Genomic DNA, 23,831 nt, shown 5'->3' on the forward strand with positions numbered 1-23,831 from the left:
ATCATGAATACCCTATTGACATGATATACATATTTATTTTTACAATAGCCTTAACTGCATCTGGAATGTTTTGTGACACCATGTTAAGATTATCACATATCAAAGCTACTGTTGCACATTTTTTTTTATATGTAGGAAGCGGCATGATGAAATGGTAACTCAGTGTCAGTCAGTGTGTTTTAAACTATAGATGCTTGTGTTGTAGTAGGGCAGTTCATTCAGTAATTTAGGCATCAAGGCCCATAGTACAATGCAGATTGGATATTAACATTTGTCACCTGATGTACATGATTAGATTTTAAATCAAGTTACACATTTCTCATTATAAAGACATGTTTTAAAAATACACAAACAGCATGGATCATATCAGGATTTTCCGAGATTAGCAGATTTATCATTAACTAACGGTCTTTAAAGATACCTTGCAACCTGGGGAGATACCTTAAATGGGAATACGTTTCATATATAAGTAAGACATGGTATTCATCCTCTACTTCTCCGGATGAACAGTTTGTACAAATAGAGTTCACAATATCACTGTCTTTGGACTTGTGACATACATTTACATTAAAATTGTGCAATGAAATTCTAAGTCTACAATAAGCTCTCAATAAATTGATAAGATAAAGTGATTCAGAAATACTTTGGTGCCACTGTTGACAAAATATATCCTTTATTCTTTGCTTAATGAATATAGAAATAACTGTGGATCTCCCACATCTTGGGAAATCCATACATATGAAAAGCCACTAACAAATAATAGATTTCTCATATCTGAAACCCAAATATTTTTGCCATTATCATCAAGTACCTTTAACATTTTGTAACACTGATATAGGTATCTATCAGGCATCATTCTAAGTAATTTAATCCAATACTTAATTACCCTTAACTGTCTGGCTACAAAAATATTACTACAGCCTGTTTCACCAAGGATTGCCTTGTTTGAGGCAAACTTACCAACACCTAGAAAACATTTGAAATATGTGAACTTTTTCAATTGCAGCATAATACTTAGCACCCCATATTTCAGAACCATACAAAAGTATAGGCATAATTTTGCCTTCAAAAATGGTACATGCTGTGAAAAAAGACACACAACTATTTTGTGTTGTAGTAGCTGACAAGGGAGGTTGGGGAAGCATGTTTATCGAAGAGAAAAGACTGACTGGCGTATGTCTTCACTAGTCCGTGTTATGTAAGCGGCTTGATGAGATGTGGGAGGTCAGTGAACCTGTCTAATTAGACTGTTGACACTGAGTTACCATGTGTAATTAGGGAAACGCAGGATGTGAGGGAGTATTTGTTTAATCATGCACTGGTTTGAAATTGTGTGGAAGTGAATTCTAGAAAATGCCTCCTTACGTCCTTTGTTTGGTCAGCAAAAATAACTGTCATGAAATTGTGTGTCACTCCCAGTTTTGGCATTACTTTCCTGCTCGCAAAACTTTACAGATCTACAGCATATAAGTAGGCCTATAGTGTTTCATCACTTGGTGCATCAAGATGGTGTACAACTGTACCAATGTATCATGAGACTTCATACTGATACAACAGTGAGATATTTCAATACAGGATACTGTAAACATAGTAAGAATTGCTTATCCATGTTATCTGCAACACGAAAAATAAATATGCATATCATGTCAATAGGGTATTCATGATGCTCATACCGCTATCATAACTAGAGTAACTTAATCATGGGGTAGAATAGGTCTTCAGCAACCCATGCTTGCCGTAAAAGGCGACTATACTTGTCGTCAAAGGCGACTAACACGACTTATGGTCAGCATGGTCAGGCTCGGTGACTTGGTTGAAGCAGGTCATCGAGTCCCAAGTGCCTGGATCGATGCTCATGATGTCAATCACTGGATTGTCTGGTCCAGACTCGATTATTTACAGACCGCAGTCATATATCTGGAATATTGCTGAGTGCGGCATTAAACAAAAAAAAACCATAATCATGTTAATATCCTGACTATGTCAATTGTGAATATCCATTTATAAAGTACATGTTTACCATATTGTATTTAATAATTGCAATATTCATTGACTTTAATATTTTAAGAACACATTTTACTTTTATCATTATAAAAAAACATTCAGACATCCGTGTTATCTTTCTCCATCGTACAACAACACACATGAACTAAACATGTTAAAACTAGCTATAACGTGTAAAATTTCAAATAATTTTTGGTATCTTGTAGTAAGGCACATGGACTTTCATGGTCATTTGGAGCCTTGAGCAATATCATTAAAACCAGAATACATTGATAATACTATTGTACATAACTTCTACTTTTTATTTGTAATAAATGTCAATTAAAAGAAAATATATCTCAAATCTGCAGTTATTAACATGAATACTCAATGTATTAAAAAACATGTGACCTGAGGAATATAAGGGTATGTGACATTGTGACAGGGTCTTGTCAACCACTTCAGGCATTTCCCTAACAATGTTTCATGTACAAATAACTCCACTTGACTAGCAATGACTCGACAGCATCCTTTACATAAATCCACTCTGATATCAGTCGTGGCTCAAGCCTTCAAAACACATCCTACTACAGTGGAATCTGTAAAAAACAGACTTTCACTAATTTGGATTTTTGTCAATACAGGACCACATTTAGTCCTGAATGTACTACAGAAGTCTGGTTTAGATAGATTCCACTGTATATACTAAAAACCAAGTTTTTTTAACCTACATAAAGGTTGTTCCATATTGTGTAAACATACCTCTCAAAATCTCTAGCCATCCACTTAACCAACATTTATGTGATTAAACTAGTTTCTCATCTAACTATTTCAAAGGTGATTCTACTGTAAATAGAGAAAGCTGAAATGATCACAGCCAATGAGTTGGGTTAAAAACTGCTTTGAACATTATGTCAGTTATATTACAGTGCCTCAAGAAAATGTGGGAAGGAAGCTCAACATCAGTCAGGTTATAGACATTTACCACTTAGGTAACATCGGTCAAGGATGAAGCACAAAATCTTGCATCCTACATGTCCTTCCAGGGTAATGCATAAAAAAAAATTAAACCAATGCAAAATGAATACAGAGTGTATCCACTGTGATGCAGGAATTTGTGTGCATGTTTAGGTATGAATGCTGCTATTTCATAATTTGGTACCACTCAAAATTTATTTCCAAAAGTAACCATTTAGAAAATACCATACCCTGTCAAATACTTCATGATCTTCCAGCACTAGCACTTGTAGTTTCGTTTCAATTTGGGAATGTCATATTTCTTATTAACCAACAGACCCTGAGCATGCAAATCTTAAGTCACTTCCCGTAGAGTACAATATTCAATGTTTGACATTTCTGTGACCCCTGTCTTTTAACCTAGGTCCCCTTCAGTTAAAGGCTCTGAGTCCTCTGGATCCCCAATGTAAATAACTCAGGTAAACATGACAGTGAGTGAGTATGGTTTTACGCCGCTTTTAGCAATATTCCAGCAATATCACGGCGGGGGACACCAGAAATGGGCTTCACACATTGTACCCATGTCGGGAATCGAACCCGGGCCTTCGGCGTGACGAGCGAACGCTTTAACCACTAGGCTACCAGACCGCCCCCGTAAACATGACAGATTAACTATAGTCATATGAAACATATGGTCGTTCTCTAACTTCTTTTGAGTGGTATATAATCATGATAATCAAGAGTAATTTTAAAATGATTTCATAAATAGTTGATATCTGTTATATTGGCCACACACCGAGTTCTCCTGTCCGTCAGTCAACCCTGGTCTGTTTCATGGCCTTCTGCTTCTTGACGTAAAAATTCCAAGGACCATGAAATCTTAATCATGTTAATGGTGCCGCCTTATGATGCTAATCATGCTTATGAAATAATCAAAACTTTATCATACTTATAGAAAACACAACATTTGGATGGAAGACCATGGATAGTATATTGACTGGGATGCTTTCCAGTTGGTTACCATGGTTACAGCCTCTGGTTATTCTAAAGAGGGAAAAGGTTTGAGCACACTGGCAATACTATCAAATTTGTTTTATGTTGTTCAACAATTATTGTTTCAGTCCATGTCGCTATATAAGTGCAATAATCCCAAAAGCAACCTGATCTCGCCTCACTTTTTCAGTCTGCTTTGTCAAATTGTATGATTTATATCACTATAACTATCAATTTCTACCCTCTAACCATCAATTTTTACCCTCTCAACACAGCATGAGAAACAATGACTCACTTCAATTATTAAAATGTCAAGATATAGCTTCGAAATGGGCAAATGACAATCCCTCTTTAAGCTCTATCAAGAGTAGGAAATTTGAGTAAGGCTGAAGTTTTACATTGAAAACAATGACCACATTGTTCTCATATGCAACATTATACATCATGTGCACATAATACTCAGCCATATGCAACATTGTACATCATGTGCACATAATACACAGCCATATGCAACACTGTACATCATGTGCACATAATACAAAACCATATGCAACATTGTACATCATGTGCACATAATACACTGCCATATGCAACATTGTACATCATGTGCACATAACACACAGCCATATGCAACATTGTACATCATGTGCACATAACACACAGCCATATGCAACACTGTACATCATGTGCACATAATACACAGCCATATGCAACACTGTACATCATGTGCACATAACACACAGCCATATGCAACATTGTACATCATGTGCACATAACACACAGCCATATGCAACATTGTACATCATGTGCACATAATACGCAGCCATATGCAACATTGTACATCATGTGCACATAACACACAGCCATATGCAACACTGTACATCATGTGCACATAATACACAGCCATATGCAACATTGTACATCATGTGCACATAATACACAGCCATATGCAACATTGTACATCATGTGCACATAATACACAGCCATATGCAACATTGTACATCATGTGCAGATAATACACAGCCATATGCAATATACATATAAAATCATATAAAATAACATAAAGTCATTAACAGTAACCAAAAATGTAGGACAAAATAAAACCATGATATGGATAAATTAATAAACATGATAAAGGTGACAAGCAAATGATTAAACCATGAGAAACATGCAGTGTCTCCCGACATTAAGATGTCCAGTATAAAACCATAACTAATACTATGTGACATTTGTGGCACCGGTGTGTGCATATAAACTAAGTATCGGTACCACTGAAACTGGATAATTCTGTGGCCACTTCAATACAAACAATGTTATACAGAATAACTTAGACTAGCCTGACAAGATCAAGGCCATGACTTAAAATAAAATAAATATGGCTAAAGTTAACAATTTTACATTGTACCAGTGGCTACAAACCAATTGAATACATATCTATTAAAAATAATAACTTATGTCCTGACCAGTTTAAACCCATGGCCTGTGTCAATTTCTTTAGGAGGAAGCCACTTCATCTGTTTCCGACGCAAGCAGCGTAAAATACTCGTACACATACAACAAATAGCACCGAGGCTTGGAAGATTGACAGCTTTGATCAAAGGCTTGGTGATTTTGGGGAAATTGGTGTCCCAGTATTGAGCAAAGTCTTCAGAAGTTGGTAGATGGAAAGTGAAGTCGGACCAGTACTTGGACAGGACATATATGGCTTCTGTTGGCCTGGTCTTGTCGGTCCAGCTGGGCTTAATGTCCTTGCCTACATTGTAGTTGACCCAGTCCTCCGTAAAACTCCCCACCCCACCCGACCCCCCAGACTCGGGGTCAGCAGGTCGGGAGTACTTGCAGGTCTGGATAGCCACAAATTCGCCGACGCAGTTTCGGATGTTGCGTGTCCAGGAGGTGTAGTGACCAGCGTCCAGGACGATGATGAGGCGGGAACCACTGCCATCATTCTTTGCTGACCACCACTCCAGCAAGGTCTCAGGTTTCAGGTTCTTGGTGTCTGGAACAGTCATATATCAGTGTGCACTTGTGCATCTACAACTAAACATTGTACAATCAGGACTCAATGTAGTGAGTGAGTGAGTGAGTGAGTGAGTCAGGTGAGTGAGTGAGTGAGTTGGGCTTAACACAGCTTTGAACAGTATTCCAGTCATATTACAGCATGTCAGCATAAGGTGGGAGGAAAGCTGTAAGTGATGCAGGTCTCAGACGTTTACCACTTTGGTGAAACTCACAGGCACAGGTATGGTGCCAACCATGTTTACAAACCTAGAAACATAATCTGGGTTTCTGGCATGCCCCAGGGAGACAACTCTGTACAGAAAATTGCAGAACCTTCAATGTGACAACTGAGCCACTCCAGAATTATTTGAGAGAGACCCCAAGAGAAACATATTATGCAAAATGCAAACACACAGCTATGAGTGTCCAGGACTCTCAGAACAACCCCTAGTGACTAACACCACCCTCTCTTCTATAGAAAATGACCAGACTCAGTCAAAATATGCAACAATGATACAAGGTGTAGCTTAACACACAAAACCTCTCAAAATGTGTCATCTGGCTGAGTGTGTGTCATCCAGACTCACAGCAGTACAACACTGTTTTATCAGATCCAGAATGAGTGAGTGAAGTTGCCAGCAATATTTTCAGCTTCATCACCGTGCATGTAGTTCAGTGTATGCAATCTAGCAAGTCCAGAAATGGGCTTCACAGGTCGTAGGCATAACAAGCAAATTCTTTAACCACAAGGCTACCCACCTCCCTCTAGCATGTTTGTTTGAGTGAGTGAGTTAGGTTCAACGCCGCTTTTAACAGTATTCCAGTCATATCACAGCGTGTCAGCTTAATGTGGGAGGAAAGCCCGAAGTGATGCAGGTCTCAAACGTTTCCCACTTTGGTGAAACCCACGAGCACGGGTATGGTGCTGACGAACCTAGAAATATAATCGGGGCGAACCAGGATTCGAACCCACAATCATAGGTTTCTGGCATGCCCAAGGGATGCAACTCTGCACAGCGATTTGCAGCGCCAAAGACGACTGGGCCACCCGTGCCCCCGTTTTGTTTGAAGAAAGATGTGTGTCATGTTAGTAAACATGCTAAATGTAGCATTCTAAAATTAAATCTGTCATGATGTCAGACAAAGGTAAAATGTTTTCTGTATAAAAAACCCACTATCATACAAATGACTAAACACCTGTGATGATCTGGGATAGAACTCGTACCCAGCTACCCATGTATGTCATGCCCGCCGTCAGTGAGTGAGTGAGTGTGGTTTTACGCTGCTTTTAGCAATATTCCAGCAATATCACGGCGGGGGACACCACAAATAGGCTTCACACATTAGACCCATGTCGGGAATTGAACCCGGGTCTTCCCCGTGACGAGCCAACGTTTTAACCACTAGGCTACCCGACCGCCCCTCGCAGTCATGCTCACTGACTTGGTTGATGCATGTCGTTCCAACCCAATTATCATGATTATGTAAACCAATGTGTGTGATACAGATGGTTGGTTGGTTTGTTGTTTTACGCTGCACTCAGCAATATTCCAGCTATATGACGGCGGTCTGTAAATAATCAAGTCTGGACCAGACAATCCAGTAATTAATATCATGAGCATCGATCCACGCAATATGGCGTTGAACAACACACAAACAATTGACTAACATACACTCAATCATGTTAATAGTACCACCACAATTGAAGCTTTACCTGCCAGTGCGATCTCTCCATTCTCATACACCTCACCACTGTAGTACAGCATGTAGGTATCAAACCGTGGCCCGTCCGCTGTCCGCCGCTCAAAGAAGGCGTTCACCTTGCTCTTGAGGTAGTCTTCGCTCAGTCCACTGGTGGAGTAGTCGCAGCCGTAGTTGTCTATCATGTGGAAGCCAAACAGCTTGTGGATGTGGTTGAGTGTGTTGGTGGCACGACTTGTCATGTCTTGAAGGGAAGCCGAAGAGAGCAGCTTGGCCGGGCCATTAGGTCTGTTAGTGATGACAAGCATAATAAATGACATGATTCAACTAGTAGGGAACACTTTCAGTACCGGTAAACATTATTTTGGAATGTTCAGATAATAATTTCAAACTCCATGGCTTGGCCAACAGACATGAAAGATAAATGAAATATTTCAATTCAAATAAGGATATAATACAGACTATCGTGATACACCGAACATTCGGTGAATTGTTACACCGTCATCACCATTTATCTAAGATGCCAAATGTGGTCTAATGTCAAAAGTGAGCAATAACAATATTTAAGACTAATATTTAAAGTTAATCATTGCTGATGAACAAAACAAATACACATGATATATGCATATGTTTGCATGTGTTTGCACATCTTCCCGAGGCAAGAGAGTTAACTGACTACAAAAGTCCAGTTTCCACCCTTGCCAAACCAGGATGGAATTTCTGGGCTCAATCGTATAGGCTATTACGAGTTATGTCCCTTCTATGCCTCGCCTATGGACCAATCAGATTCCACCTCTTGTGTCACTTGCATTTGCTTCAAAGAAAATGGCAGTGCCCAGTCAAGACGATCTGGTCGATAATCAAGATCTATATTGTGATAAAACGGGTGTTACATTGTGAAGTGCATCAAATCACGTGAGCACCTTCATTGAAAACATGAAAAGATAAGGAAAATATCTGTTGTTGGTCCTGCAGTTGACCGAAATCTGCATCGATTCGTTGTGAGATTTTGACTGGACTATGCATAGACTTGTTAGTCCAGCCAAAATGTAACTCTATAATCATGATAATACCAGGCTAGTTCGGCAAGGGTGGAAACGAGACTATTAAAAATCAGTAAACTCACTTGTAGGGCTGCAACGATACAGGAAGGTCACGATACGATACGCATCTCGATATTCTGGTCACGATACGATATGTATCTCGATACGCAATGATAAAAAAACAAGACTTAAAGCATGTCAAGATTGAACCTTTCATGATTTTGGAACAGTCATAATTATTTTATAATAACAAGACTACTGAAGTTGTTCAGCTTCAAAGTGGAACTTTCTCTACCTTTCCTTAAAAACAATTCAAAGTTCAAACACCAGAAAATAATTAATGTGCTCCACCAGTGATACAACGTCAAAGAAATTTGATGGAATGGTCGAAGAAATTGTATCTGAAATTATTGTTTTATCAGGAATGATATATTCCAATATCGTGTTACCTTAGTTGCAGCTTTTACTATATATATATTTAAAATTATAAGAACCACAAGTGTAGCATTTTGGTACTGGTGATTACTGTTGCAGGATATTTATACGTATGGAACAATTTGACCAGTCACCCTAGGGACTTCCCGTGCTACATGTATTTCGATTGAGAAAACGTTATGTTGACATATATAAGCTAAATTGCCACAAATACCGGTATGACTTTTAACGAGTCAAAGTATGGCATTTTTAATATATGTATCCATTCTCTAGCAACTAAAGTTTGTTTCAATGCGTCAAAAGCGGTAATCTGAACGTGGTTGCTGTATCTCTTCAAACACGATTTCACATAACTTAATGAAAACAATATTAAATGAAATTTTGAAAAAAAACTATTAAAATATATTACAAACACAAGTCCAGATATACAATGAACACGTTTTAATAACAAGATAGTATGATGATGGTATTGAATTGCGTACTTCAGTTTGGATTTGCTGACAGGTATTTCCATTGTTATGTGCTTGCGGGGATCAGCTGATGATATTTTTTGAGAGGGGGAAAAACATCTGTCGGTGTAAAACCTGAGCTTATTAAAAATGTAAGTATGTTTTGGGGAGCCATGTGTTACCGCGCGCTATAACCAAGTTAGCGGTTTATTGAAAGGCACAATAGTGAGGAAACGCTGTACTTGAGATTTCGTTCCGTATCGTGGCATATCGATAAATTGGCCTACGTTTATCGTATATCGTATCGTTGGTCAAGTATCGCAATGCATCGGAATATCGGTGTATCGTTTCACCCTTACTCACTTGCCTCGGGAAGATGGTGTTTGCATAATGTTAGATAACTAAATTAGTGCCAAGCACAACTACATCCACAAGAGGCTGCAGGCTGTCGCATACACGTTACACCTCCCACTGGAAAACATTGCAAACATTTTAGTCAAACAGGATTAGCTACAAACTCTGAGAACCAGTGAAAAAAGGTTTCCCCTAGTCCTCTGGTAATGGTGGACTTGTCATAAAAACGAATTTCTAAGGTTGGACTTGCTTAGCAAAATAAATTCCTCCCTACCTGATGTTTGTGACCGGAGCTATGAGGCCAAATCCTGTGCATGTCCCACCAAGGAAGTCCCCGAGCTCATAGAAGAGACTCAAGGACATAGCTTCAATTGGCAATAAGATCCAAGCCAAGCTCAGACTGTACCCAGTCCGTGTCTCCCATCCAATACCCGTCAGAATAATGGTTGTGGTTAAAGAAAGGCATATGAGACGGTGCGAGATCAGACCAAAATGGCGGATACCCTTTGATGCCATTATTCTGTTGTAACTTTGTTGTTCATCGGCTAGGCTTATATATGTCAGGTTACACTCAGTTATCTTGCCCATCAATTTCCAGCAAGATATGAAATAAATAAGATGAAATAAAATCCATATAAAGGCAAATACGGCAAAAACTGGCACCACCACAAACCATTCCTTGTGGTTAAAGCTCTGTATTCCGATCAAGGAAGCTAGAACCAGGTCCAGACCAAACACAAACAGAATAACTAGATAACGTAGTAGCTTAGACAGATTAAAAAATGGCTTCCATCGCTCAATTGTTGTCAAGGCTGAAAAATAGAAGTCGATGATTGGCTGGAATGCGTGACGTCCAATGAAACATATCAGAGCATATTTGTTCGGGGACATTTGGAATCCGGGAAAGAATACAAAGATTCCAACACAGAGTAGACTCAGGAAGCTGATGAGTCCAAGAAAAGACTTCATTCGTAATGCTATAAGGTGCACGGTAAAGGCAACGATTAACATGGACATTGGAAGTCCCTTAGAGGTGTCCATCAAAAAGGTGGCAATGATAAGTCCAAGAGATTCAAGACCTTCAGACTGGGTCAGTATGCACGCGTCCAACTTCACTAAATGCATGATCCTTCCGAAAATATTCCAGAACCACACGGACACCATACTGGTGAGGAACAGCATCTCCATAACTTCATGTAGGACATCATCATAATCATTTTTCTCGGAGAAGGCGATAATCCCAACAAGGCACCCGGTCCAGATGTGGAACAGAGCATTGCCAATACTCTGCATGCTGAAGTAGTACCTCAGGGCACATGATATTCCGAATACAAAGAGTCCAAACAGTGAGATGACGGCGATGACAGTGTTATTGGTGAGGTGCCACTGTATGTACAGACCCAGGCCAAGGGCCACCAGGAGAATGATGTCAGGGATGTAGCCCACATACTGGATTGTGAACTGAAGCTTGAAGTCCTTGATGCTCTGCATGACCTGGTGGGAGAGATGGACTAGATAGTACCTCACTGCTCGCACTCCCCTAAACATCAGTACTCAACAAGCCATGGTTTACTTGGAATGTCCACAGAAGCCTATGATCTTCAGTGGGATCTTGCTACTTTTCCAGTCCTAAGTTCCGTACCTGAAAAAACAATGAATGCATGTTATTATTGTCAAAACTTGTTTTCATATAGTCATCCCCCACGATAACGCGGGTCGTGGTGTTTGTGAGGAAAATAGAAACTGTGATGGTATTTTTGAGTGTTTTCTTCGAGTAAGATCGAGCTTTAGTACAAGTTCAGGTAGCCCGTTATTGTTAACGACTTTGACTGCTGCCACTGCTGGGACCATTAGAATGCAAATATGGTAAGATATACATGTATAGAATAATGTTTACTTAGATCAACGCTAATTTACAAACAACTCGCTGACTGGACATTCATGGCCATTTTCTGAATGAAGCCACTACGCACGACCCTCTCGACACAAAATGCCAGTTAAACACTATTTCAGACTGCAAATTATTATACTTGTATTAAATAACACTTGGGTTGGATATAAAAAAACAAATCTTACAATATAATGTTATAGAGGTGCCAAGTTCGTGATAATTTCATAGATCATCTACCATATTCGCCGTAAGACTTTTGAGTCTGCTAGCCCGAACATGTCTCAAAGTAATGTTCACAAATTACGTCATAGGGTATTGTTACATGTTTGTAAATTTTGTCATGCTTGTGGTGCTAAATTCTAAACACGCTAAAGCCAGTAAAGGTTGGGCATAGATTTTTTTGCATTTTAATGTTTAATGTTTGAACATCAATATGTCTTATTTCACATATGTCATATGTTGATATAATATTATGTTAAATTCGAAATCTATATTGGTAGTGAGCTCTTCGGGCAAAATATCTGAGGACCTGTTGGCCAGTGGACTCTTTGCGTGTAACTCATTATTACCAAAACATAACCATGATAATTTTTGAGAAAATACTTCAGCATTGGACTTATTGGGTGTTTTCACACCCCATTCACGATGTCATTGTCAATAGAAAACCGATGGATCATGTTTATTGCAATAAACAAAAATACGATCAACTGAAAAAAGTATGAATGTGAATCTGCAAAGAAGACTGAATTGATGTTGTGAATGATAGGCTAGTGAAGCTGAAAGGCGTGTCCCGCGGCTTATTTATTGATATCGTGTCGATGTAACGTGTGGAGAGATACGTTCTCCACGATGCACTTGCTTTACGTATAAGTTCCCGAGGCCAGTACGCTGCCAAATCCTCCCCTCAAAATGATAATCATTACCTGTTTCCTGCTCCGCGTTTCTAATATGACTTCCGTACCTACAACAAACAAACATGTCAATGGCTGCCGGGGGAATCCTCACGGTCGTCGCTATTTTACATACTTTTCGAGACCGTGTGTATGCGTTAGTTTTATCGACTATCGCACTTTTCAAGGGAGACAACTCATCGCAACTGTCCAATTCGCGTCTAATGTTACAACCCAATTAAAGTCAGAAAGTTCGCGTGTATTACGACTGCTTATGACACTTTGATACAAGGACATGTCATCAGTTTTCCGATATTAATCAGCGCATATATCGTCAGTTGAGTGATCATGTCGTTTATATGTTTATGTTAGGCGTGGCGGGCGTCATATATTGTATTCAGACGGTAGTCATGCGATAAGTTTGTCTGACATTTGTAGACAGAACCCAGCTACCCTAATGTTATCGACATTACCGCCCATGTTCTTTGAACACTTGTATTCCCATATCTGCATATTTTGTTTTCCCACATTGCGAGGCATATGTAATTTTGTTTCATTAAAATAGGCTTCATTGTTTTTTTACAAATCAAATGGTTGCTCGTTCAGCAAAGAATGGTTGATTTTACCTTGATATGCTTCACAGTTCTGATTTTTCCCCATTTACGTCAAGTTTACAAAGTTGTGGTTGAGAAAGTTTTAATCAGACATCACATAGATCTAGCATCTTGTACTGACAGTTAATATAATATGAGCAATTATAATGTATCTTCATACACAGTAAACATCGCCATGGCCTAATGTAATGTTAAAACCCCATAATGTTAGACAATAAGTAGGTTTATAAGTACAAAATATTTAGATCTAGCTTCTATTTGATTGTAACAAATGTTATATTTGGGATAACACTTTCTTAGTAAAGTACAGATTCTTGTACTTTTTGGGGTTGAGTTCTTGATTGATATTTTGAATATTACTTCAGATTTATATCTTAATGTTCCACATAAAAATTATATGGAGACTTTTATCCTAGGTTAGGTATTATTAAACAGTGGTTATAGGCCTATCTATTTTGTTTCATTTTGAAAGTTTCTTCAAGTTACTTATTATCATGATTATGGGACACTTCAAAGAAAGACTGCATTAAGACATGTGTGTAAACAGAAAATAGGTTACTAGTTTACAATATCCAGCTTAGGCAAACTCACTATATACTGAGTTGAGCTTATAACACAGACAACATCAACTTTGCTTTATTTCTTTACATATAGTATCAAGCACCACCTTTGCAGGCCTTGGATGTCTTGTGTATAGTATAGTACTGCCATGACGTTTGTTTCTGGAATATAAATGGTACAATACATACAGACTTAGCTTTAACTTATTTAATCTAATTACCAATTGTGTGTTTTATAAATGGATTACAGCAGTACAGTGAAGCTTTGTTATTGGGTGTACCATTCCCATGGAAACTATCCAGGTGTCCAGTTATTGTAATTATGGTCTTTTCTATGTGTGTAGGTTGGTAGTGCGATGGGTGGTTGGCATTTGGCATAAGGGGAGTAAAACGGGCACTTGTTGTCTTGGAGTCCATATGATGTGTCTGAATGGGGTATCCATCATGTTACACTGCAGCATGGTAACTCGGTGGGCACGCACTGTACTCTTTGCACTATGTAATGTCTGAACTGGTACAAGCAGCCACATACATGTTGCTATATAAGTACAATAATCTTGAATCCGACCTTTAACCCTGTTTCACCTCACCTCCGCTGCCTCAGGTCACAAATATTATATGTCTTTATCTGTTGTAAATGAGGCAGGCTCTGTCGTTGGTCAAATTGGATGGGAATTGAAAGATTTGTAATATCTTTCAGAGAAGTACTTCCTGTAAATTCACCAACTACAAGACTGCCACCTGACTCATAATTGTTAAATAAGAGTTTTTCAAACTTCTTTGAAATTGAAGTACTGCCAAAAGTGGCAGTTAATCCATAATAAAACAACAGGCTTGTATATGACAGTTAAAAATTAACAGTCAAATATGACCAATTCTATTTATATTTCTGAGCAGATCTTATTGCATTCTTCATTCTTCACAGAGTATATGACACTTTAGATGTACATAACATTTGTATGGCAGCATATTATGTTTTCAATGTAATTTCATAATTACATAAATTGAACATTGTCATTCTGTTAACTGTTTGAATGCCTATCAAATGTGCCCCCAAAGGCAATGAATACGACCATTGCATAACTCTGCTGTTATACTTAAACTCCTTTCAATATTTTATTGAGGTCTCATCATTGTTATAATAAAGTCTATGCACTACCTAGCTTTGTGAACATCTACCATCTGCTTCACTTTGTGCCTCATCATGAAATAGGGTAATGCTCATGTTATAACCTTAAGTTGCTGTTCACATCTTTATTAATCTCAGCTATGGCAAAAAAGGTCTTTATGTCAATCACTGTCAAATAGTCAATAGAAGGGAAAGTGATAGACTGCCACACAGAGTTTTAGAATATAGCAAAAGAAGAAAAAAAGAAGAATATCATTCACACTGTCATTAATATAAGCAAGCAGCTGGATAACCATGACTTGATATTTATGCCAGGCTCAACTCAGTATGTGGCGTCTCTTATAAATGAAAAACTCAAGACAGTAGATGGATATACATGTACTTGGTTTGAACAACTCTGGAATGATACATCAAATCCTCAGCATGGAAATATGCTACTCAGCTACCATATGTTTAAAAAAAAGATCTTGTCCCCGAACTTAACTTGCAAACTTTTATGTCCATGAATCTCAGAAAATATCTCCCCAGACTATGTTTGGAAGTCTCACCCTACACGTTGAGATAGGTCTGCACAATGCACCCCCATCCCTTAGAGCTCAGAACTTGTTATTTGTGTAAGAAAGAGGAAAATGAAGTTCATTTCCTTAATTGACCCATGAAGATGTAGAACAGGTCTTCAGCAACCCATGCTTGCCGTAAAGGCGACTATGCTTGTCATAACAGGCGACTAACGGTATCGGGTTGTCAGGCTAGCTGACTTGGTTAATGCATGTCCTCGATCCCAATTGCATGGATCGATGTTCATGATGTCAATCACTGGATTGTCTGGTCCAGACATGATTATTTACAGACTGCCGTCATATAGCTGGAATATTGCAGAGTGCAGTGTTAAACAACCAACCAACAAACAAACAAAACAGAGGGTAATTTTTATAACGACCTAAGATACAGCATTAATTTATCTTGTTACTGTTCTAAAGTGCGTAACCCACATTTATTTTTTTTACTGTTTTCTGAAAATAATCCTAAGCGCATGAAATTATTTCAAATGCATTGCTTCTATAATAACAAACATGTTTTTAAGACGACAATTATTGATACTTGCATTGTTTATTGTCTTACATAAATTTATGACGATTATATCATTGTAAATAGTATTTTACCCTGCAAAATGTCATCAATATGTAGTGTCTCATCAGCCAAAATATGGTTCGATGTTAAACATGTTTAACTATATCTGTATGTCTGTCTGTCTGTCCTATTGTTTGGCCATATGAATCATAGGATTTTAAAATAAACTGCTTGGGGTTATGGAAAGATAATATTTCCATTTTCTTCTTTCTTCTTCGTAATATCTATATTCTAAATATCATGAATATACATTACGTAAACTCACAGATACAGTTCCACAATTTAAAAGAGCAAATGTCCTCACAAACTTACTTCATTTTCAACAGTTGTCTTTTAGCATACTGTAAATATTGAAATTAATGCATCTCCAAATCCCCCCCCCCCCCCCCCATCCCCAGTGAAATGAAACATATCCTTACCTTATTCCAACCTTACCAAACAGCGAAAATACTAGTAACTGCTTATTAGCACTGAGGAGAGCACTTCCATAAAAACAACAGTGTTTTCCTAAAAACAACACACAGTTTTTATGTATATTCCTGTTGACTGGCATTAAGGAAGTTCAAAGGCAATAATATAATTGAACCAACAACTGTTCACTGATTGGACTGCAGAGAAGGTGTCAACAAACTTGAGGCATGTGACAAAGGCTGAGGAGTGAGGTGAAGCCTATCGGTGCGCGTTAGGTCGTGCAGTCCCTAGACGGAGTGTCTGTCTGGGTGTCTGGGTGGCGTCTGTCTTTGACTGGCTTTTTTGCTGTTTTGCTGTGGTAATTAATAAGTTTATCATAAATATGCCATACACTTGTGTTGACACTTTGGTTATTAATATTCAATGTTTCTCTCTTATTATTATTTTCGATGATTTAGGAATATTTTGCATAATTTGATTATATTCTAATATTATTCAATTATATACAAATGTTAGTGCTAAACAGACTAACTGCTTATTCTATTATTGTTCAAGTTTATACTCTTTATTATTAAGCTTTATTCCATTAATTCGATCATTAATTCGAGAACATACCAAGAAGAAGAGATAAGGTGACACTGGATCACCTACACAACCTCTATTATTTGGCAAAAGAAACATATATTTGAGTATATTAGCCCTTATGCCGTATTTTTCCCAAAAAAACTATAGTGAATGGTTTGGAGACAGTATGAAAAGTCTTTTCAAAATCAGTGAAAAATAATAAGCCTGGCCTGTCTGTTTGATTTCATATATATATAATATAACATATTAGTCTCTCATGTTCACTTATACAGGAATGCATGCAGTTTGATTGGAATGAATTGTTATGCCAAATGTTGTTTTTTCAATTGTGTTGATTTCATATGTCCTAAGCAATTATTTAAAGTTAGGTATTGAAATTGGCAGTCAAAATTTTTGATGTCTTCAATCTTTATTTTGTTTTGGTATACAAGTTATTATAACATTGTCTTTAGTTATTTTAATGTCTTTCAATGTTTCAGTAATACACTGTTTATCTGTATACCCATATACCCACATCTGTTTATAAATATTTAAAAAAATCAACAGAAAATGGGTATTTAGGAAAGTTCATGCATTTCAATGGTTATTTTTCAAACTGTCAGCAACTGAATTACTCAGTCTTGTTGTCAGGTGGTGGGGTTGCTTGAAAACTTGGGTTTGATTCCCCACATGGGTACCATGTGTGAAACTCATTTAGTGTGTCCCCTGCTGTTATATTGCTAGAATATTGCTAAAAGTGGAGTAAAACTCACTCACTTACCCAGTATTGGTGTCTTGATTTTGGCTTATATTTTGCTAGTTTCACCGTAAGGTTCATCATTGGATGAGTATAGTTGCTCATTAATTCCCTTGTTTCCCCATCAGTGTTTCCCCATCAGTGTTTCCCCATCAGTGTTTCTCCATCAGTGTTTCCCCATCAGTGTTTCCCCATCAGTGTTTCTCCATCAGTGTTTCCCCATCAGTGTTTCCCCATCAGTGTTTCCCCATCAGTGTTTCCCCATCAGTGTTTCCCCATCAGTGTTTCCCCATCAGTGTTTCTCCATCAGTGTTTCCCCATCAGTGTTTCTCCATCAGTGTTTCCCCATCAGTGTTTCCCCATCAGTGTTTCTCCATCAGTGTTTCCCCATCAGTGTTTCTCCATCAGTGTTTCCCCATCAGTGTTTCCCCATCAGTGTTTCCCCATCAGTGTTTCTCCATCAGTGTTTCCCCATCAGTGTTTCCCCATCAGTGTTTCTCCATCAGGGTTCCCATCAGTGTTTCCCCATCAGTTTCCCCATCAGTGTTTCTCCATCAGTGTTTCCCCATCAGTGTTTCCCCATCAGTGTTTCCCCATCAGTGTTTCTCCATCAGTGTTTCCCCATCAGTGTTTCCCCATCAGTGTTTCTCCATCAGTGTTTCCCCATCAGTGTTTCCCCATCAGTGTTTCCCCATCAGTGATTCCCCATCAGTGTTTCCCCATCAGTGTTTCCCCATCAGTGTTTCCCCATCAGTGTTTCTCCATCAGTGTTTCCCCATCAGTGTTTCCCCATCAGTGTTTCTCCATCAGTGTTTCCCCATCAGTGTTTCCCCATCAGTGTTTCCCCATCAGTGTTTACCTATCAGTGATTCCCCATCAGTGTTTACCCATCAGTGTTTCCCCATCAGTGTTTCCCCATCAGTGTTTCTCCATCAGTGTTTCCCCATCAGTGTTTCCCCATCAGTGTTTCTCCATCAGTGTTTCCCCATCAGTTTCCCCATCAGTGTTTCTCCATCAGTGTTTCCCCATCAGTGTTTCCCCATCAGTGTTTCCCCATCAGTGTTTCTCCATCAGTGTTTCCCCATCAGTGTTTCCCCATCAGTGTTTCTCCATCAGTGTTTCCCCATCAGTGTTTCCCCATCAGTGTTTCCCCATCAGTGTTTCCCCATCAGTGTTTCCCCATCAGTGTTTCCCCATCAGTGTTTCCCCATCAGTGTTTCTCCATCAGTGTTTCCCCATCAGTGTTTCCCCATCAGTGTTTCTCCATCAGTGTTTCCCCATCAGTGTTTCCCCATCAGTGTTTCCCCATCAGTGTTTACCTATCAGTGATTCCCCATCAGTGTTTACCCATCAGTGTTTCCCCATCAGTGTTTCCCCATCAGTGTTTCTCCATCAGTGTTTCCCCATCAGTGTTTCCCCATCAGTGTTTCTCCATCAGTGTTTCCCCATCAGTGTTTCTCCATCAGTGTTTCCCCATCAGTGTTTCCCCATCAGTGTTTCTCCATCAGTGTTTCCCCATCAGTGTTTCCCCATCAGTGTTTCTCCATCAGGGTTCCCATCAGTGTTTCCCCATCAGTTTCCCCATCAGTTTCCCCATCAGTGTTTCCCCATCAGTGTTTCTCCATCAGTGTTTCCCCATCAGTGTTTCTCCATCAGTGTTTCCCCATCAGTGTTTCCCCATCAGTGTTTCCCCATCAGTGTTTACCCATCAGTGTTTCCCCATCAGTGTTTCCCCATCAGTGTTTACCCATCAGCTATTATTTTGCCCGTACACAAACTGTTGACTTCCTTTTACATTAGTTCAATGCTGACAATTCAAAAAAATTACAGATGATCATTTATGGCGTTAATATCGCTTTTTACTGTTTTGTTTTGCTCTTGAAAATGCTTTGTTATATAAACTGTAAATTTCTCATTTAACTCGTCAATCGAGAATGTTCGTTTCACAAAGTGCATTTTTTGTTACTTGCCCAGCATGTATTCCTTGTGAGTGACCTCAAATATTTTTATTATTTGTTTTTATTTTGTAAACTCAGAACTACTTTTTTACATTTGCAATGAAATCAGTCAATTTCCCGACATCCAAGTCTCGTGAAATATCATCATGAACATGTTTCTTTCATCTCGTATTCACACCTTTTCCCATTCACTCGATGAGAAAAACACGATATTTCACGAGGCACATCCTCTATTTATTCATCCTCCTTCCCTCCTTTCCCCCAATCTCACCAGTGTGTACAGTTGCCGACGTACATGCCAAAAAAACTATGATTGTTGGGTTGGGATCCTGGTGTTCTCTCTGATTATGTTCCTTAGTTTGTCAGCATCATTCTTGTGTTCATGGGTTTCATGCCGTGATATAACTGGAATACTGTTCAAAGTGGCATTAAACCCAACTCATTTCACTTTATCTCGCTCATTTGGTACTTGGTGATAATGTGGCTGTTAAATGTGTTTTGTAATATAGTGAAACATTGCTCTCAGTCACTCCATCTTATTAAAATGAACTGTTGCATGAAGCAATAGAATTAAAATTTACTTTCAATGTTATAAGTAATAACTATACTGATAGAAAGACGCAAGGGAATTCCTGATATATGAAATATGGTATGGTTATGCTTTAACTGTTTTGGAAATGTTGCATATGCATATTTATATTTCTTTTTCTTAAACACAGAAGTAAACATTTCTCTGAATATTGTTATGAATTCCCTTTACAATATTTCTGTTAGTATATTATTGTAAGGGAACTGAATCACCCTGTGTTAGCCTATCCCATTCACCTGTAATGGTGTCAGCATTTCACAGATGAATGGGATAGTTTCCAGGCCAGGCCGCGTGGAGGCCCAGGGTATCTGGCCCAAAAAAAAACAGTTTAAAAAAAAACAATACCTTAGTCAAGTCTTACTGTTTCTTCTATAGATCATTAATGTGCCATATTGATTACAACAGCAACATATACCCCAAAAGTATTAGTGTGAAATTTTCTTCACTGTCATGTTATCCTGACTTTCTGGCATCTGTTGTGGGTAGAAGGCTTCTGTGAGGGTATTGGTTGTCATGTTATCCTGACTTAGTTGAGGGCTGCTGTGAGGGTCTTGGTTGTCATGTTATCCTGACTTTCTGGCATCTGTTCTAGGTTTAGGGCTGCTGTGAGGGTCTCGGTTGTCATGTTATCCTGACTTTCTGGCATCTGTTGTGGGTAGAGGGCTTCTGTGAGGGTCTTGGTTGTCATGTTATCCTGACTGGGTTGAGGGCTTCTGTGAGGGTCTTGGTTGTCATGTTATCCTGACTTTCTGGCATCTGTTGTGGGTAGAGGGCTTCTGTGAGGGTCTTGGTTGTCATGTTATCCTGACTTTCTGGCATCTGTTGTGGGTAGAGGGCTTCTGTGAGGGTCTTGATTGTCATGTTATCCTGACTGGGTTTAGGGCTGCTGTGAGGGTCTCGGTTGTCATGTTATCCTGACTGGGTAGAGGGCTTCTGTGAGGGTTTTGATTGTCATGTTATCCTGACTTGTGGCATCTGTTCTAGATTTAGGGCTTCTGTGAGGGTTTTGATTGTCATGTTATCCTGACTTGTGGCATCTGTTCTAGGTTTAGGGCTGCTGTGAGGGTTTTGATTGTCATGTTATCCTGACTTGTGGCATCTGTTCTAGGTTTAGGGCTTCTGTGAGGGTTTTGATTGTCATGTTATCCTGACTTGTGGCATCTGTTCTAGGTTTAGGGCTGCTGTGAGGGTCTTGGTTGTCATGTTATCCTGACTTGTGGCATCTGTTCTAGGTTAGGGCTTCTGTGAGGGTCTTGATTGTCATGTTATCCTGACTTGTGGCATCTGTTCTAGGTTTAGGGCTGCTGTGAGGGTCTCGGTTGTCATGTTATCCTGACTGGTTTGAGGGCTTCTGTGAGGGTCTTGATTGTCATGTTATCCTGACTGGGTTTAGGGCTTCTGTGAGGGTTTTGATTGTCATGTTATCCTGACTTGTGGCATCTGTTCTAGGTTTAGGGCTTCTGTGAGGGTTTTGATTGTCATGTTATCCTGACTTGTGGCATCTGTTCTAGGTTTAGGGCTGCTGTGAGGGTCTTGATTGTCATGTTATCCTGACTTTCTGGCATCTGTTCTAGATTTAGGGCTTCTGTGAGGGTCTTGGTTGTCATGTTATCCTGACTTAGTTGAGGGCTTCTGTGAGGGTCTTGGTTGTCATGTTATCCTGACTGGGTTAAGGGCTTCTGTGAGGGTCTTGGTTGTCATGTTATCCTGACTTTCTGGCATCTGTTCTAGATTTAGGGCTTCTGTGAGGGTCTTGGTTGTCATGTTATCCTGACTTAGTTGAGGGCTTCTGTGAGGGTCTTGGTTGTCATGTTATCCTGACTGGGTTGAGGGCTTCTGTAAGGGTCTTGATTGTCATGTTATCCTGACTGGGTTGAGGGGTGCTGTGAGGGTCTTGGTTGTCATGTTATCCTGACTGGGTTGAGGGCTGCTGTGAAGGTCTTGGTTGTCATGTTATCCTGACTTTCTGGCATCTGTTCTGGGCTGAGGGCTGCTGTGAGGGTCTTGGTTGTCATATTATCCTGACTTTCTGGCATCTGTTCAGGGTTGAGGGCTGCTGTGAGGGTCTTGGTTGTCATGTTAACCTGACTTTCTGGCATCTGTTCTGGGCTGAGGGCTGCTGTGAGGGTCTTGGTTGTCATATTATCCTGACTTTCTGGCATCTGTTCAGGGTTGAGGGCTGCTGTGAGGGTTTTGGTTGTCATGTTAACCTGACTGGGCCGAGGGCTGCTGTGAGGGTATTGATTGTCATGTTATCCTGACTTAGTTGAGAGCTTCTGTGAGGGTCTTGGTTGTCATGTTATCCTGACTTTCTGGCATCTGTTCTAGGTTTAGGGCTGCTGTGAGGGTCTTGGTTGTCATGTCATCCTGACTCTCTGGCATCTGTTCTAGGTTTAGGGCTTCTGTGAGGGTCTTGGATGTCATGTTATCCTGAATTTCTGGCATCTGTTCTGGGTTGAGGGCTTGTGAGGGTCTTGGATGTCATGTTATCCTGACTTTTTGGCATCTGTTCTGGGTTGAGGGCTTCTGTGAGGGTCTTGGTTGTCATGTTATCCTGACTGGGTTGAGGGCTTCTGTGAGGGTCTTGATTGTCATGTTATCCTGACTGGGTTGAGGGCTTCTGTGAGGGTCTTGGTTGTCATGTTATCCTGACTTTGTGGCAGCTGTTCTAGGTTTAGGGCTGCTGTGAGGGTCTCGGTTGTCATGTTATACTGACTGGGTTGAGGGCTTCTGTGAGGGTCTTGATTGTCATGTTATCCTGACTTTCTGGCATCTGTACTGGGTTGAAGGCTTCTGTGAGGGTTTTGGTGTCATGTTATCCTGACTGGGTTGAGGGCTGCTGTGAGGGTCTTGGTTGTCATGTTATCCTGACTTTCTGGCATTTGTTCTAGGTTTAGGGCTTCTCTGAGGATCTTGGTTGTCATGTTATCCTGACTGGGTTGAGGGCTGCTGTGAGGGTCTTGATTGTCATGGTATCCTGACTTTCTGGCATCTGTTCTAGATTTAGGGCTTCTGTGAGGGTCTTGGTTGTCATGTTATCCTGACTGGGGTTAGGGCTGATTTGAGGGTCTTGATTGTCATGTTATCCTGACTTTCTGGCATCTGTTCTGGGTAGAGGGCTTCTGTGAGGTTCTCGGTTGTCATGTTATCCTGACTGGGTTGAGGGCTTCTGTTAGGGTCTTGATTGTCATGTTATCCTGACTTTCTGGCATCTGTTCTAGGTTTAGGGCTGCTGTGAGGGTCTTGGTTGTCATGTTATCCTGACTTTCTGGCATCTGTTCTGAGTTGAGGGCTGCTGTGAGGGTCTTGGTTGTCATGTTATCCTGACTTTCTGGCATCTGTTCTGGGTTGAGGGCTGCTGTGAGTGTTTTAGTTGTCATGTTATCCTGACTGGGTTGAGGGCTGCTGTGAGGGTCTTGGT

The 23,831-nt window shown here is 39.7% G+C and overlaps 1 protein-coding gene and 1 long non-coding RNA gene across 3 annotated transcripts; both read right to left on the minus strand.

Moving 5' to 3' along the window:
* Positions 1-3,565: 3,565 nt before the first annotated feature.
* On the minus strand, positions 3,566-12,813 carry LOC124121726 (transmembrane protein 168-like). Its single transcript, XM_046484786.2, has 4 exons — positions 12,731-12,813; positions 10,191-11,558; positions 7,649-7,923; positions 3,566-5,932 (listed from the first exon to the last, which is right to left on the minus strand). The coding sequence occupies exons 2-4, from the start codon at positions 11,462-11,464 to the stop codon at positions 5,385-5,387; spliced, it is 2,097 nt and encodes a 698-aa protein (XP_046340742.1). The 5' UTR covers positions 11,465-11,558; positions 12,731-12,813; the 3' UTR covers positions 3,566-5,384.
* Positions 12,814-21,282: 8,469 nt separating this feature from the next.
* On the minus strand, positions 21,283-22,520 carry LOC125381014. 2 transcript variants are annotated; one of them, XR_007221599.1, is made up of 2 exons: positions 22,495-22,520; positions 21,283-22,321 (listed from the first exon to the last, which is right to left on the minus strand). It is a non-coding gene; the product is annotated as an uncharacterized LOC125381014 (long non-coding RNA). The 2 variants fall into 2 exon arrangements; XR_007221600.1 differs by having other exon boundaries at positions 21,283-22,274; positions 22,495-22,519.
* Positions 22,521-23,831: the final 1,311 nt, after the last annotated feature.

This window comes from Haliotis rufescens, unplaced genomic scaffold (genome assembly GCF_023055435.1).
Source record: "Haliotis rufescens isolate VD_foot unplaced genomic scaffold, xgHalRufe1.0.p SCAF_16, whole genome shotgun sequence".
Taxonomy (NCBI): domain Eukaryota; kingdom Metazoa; phylum Mollusca; class Gastropoda; order Lepetellida; family Haliotidae; genus Haliotis; species Haliotis rufescens.

Excerpts from the sequence above, each read along its gene's own strand:
- LOC124121726 (XM_046484786.2), bottom strand. The coding sequence starts at position 11,464 with ATGTTTAGGGGAGTGCGAGCAGTGAGGTACTATCTAGTCCATCTCTCC. Across the intron at positions 7,924-10,190 it reads GCTCCGGTCACAAACATCAG|ACCTAATGGCCCGGCCAAGC; the intron begins GTAGGGAGGAAT and ends CATCACTAACAG. Across the intron at positions 5,933-7,648 it reads TGGAGAGATCGCACTGGCAG|ACACCAAGAACCTGAAACCT; the intron begins GTAAAGCTTCAA and ends TGACTGTTCCAG.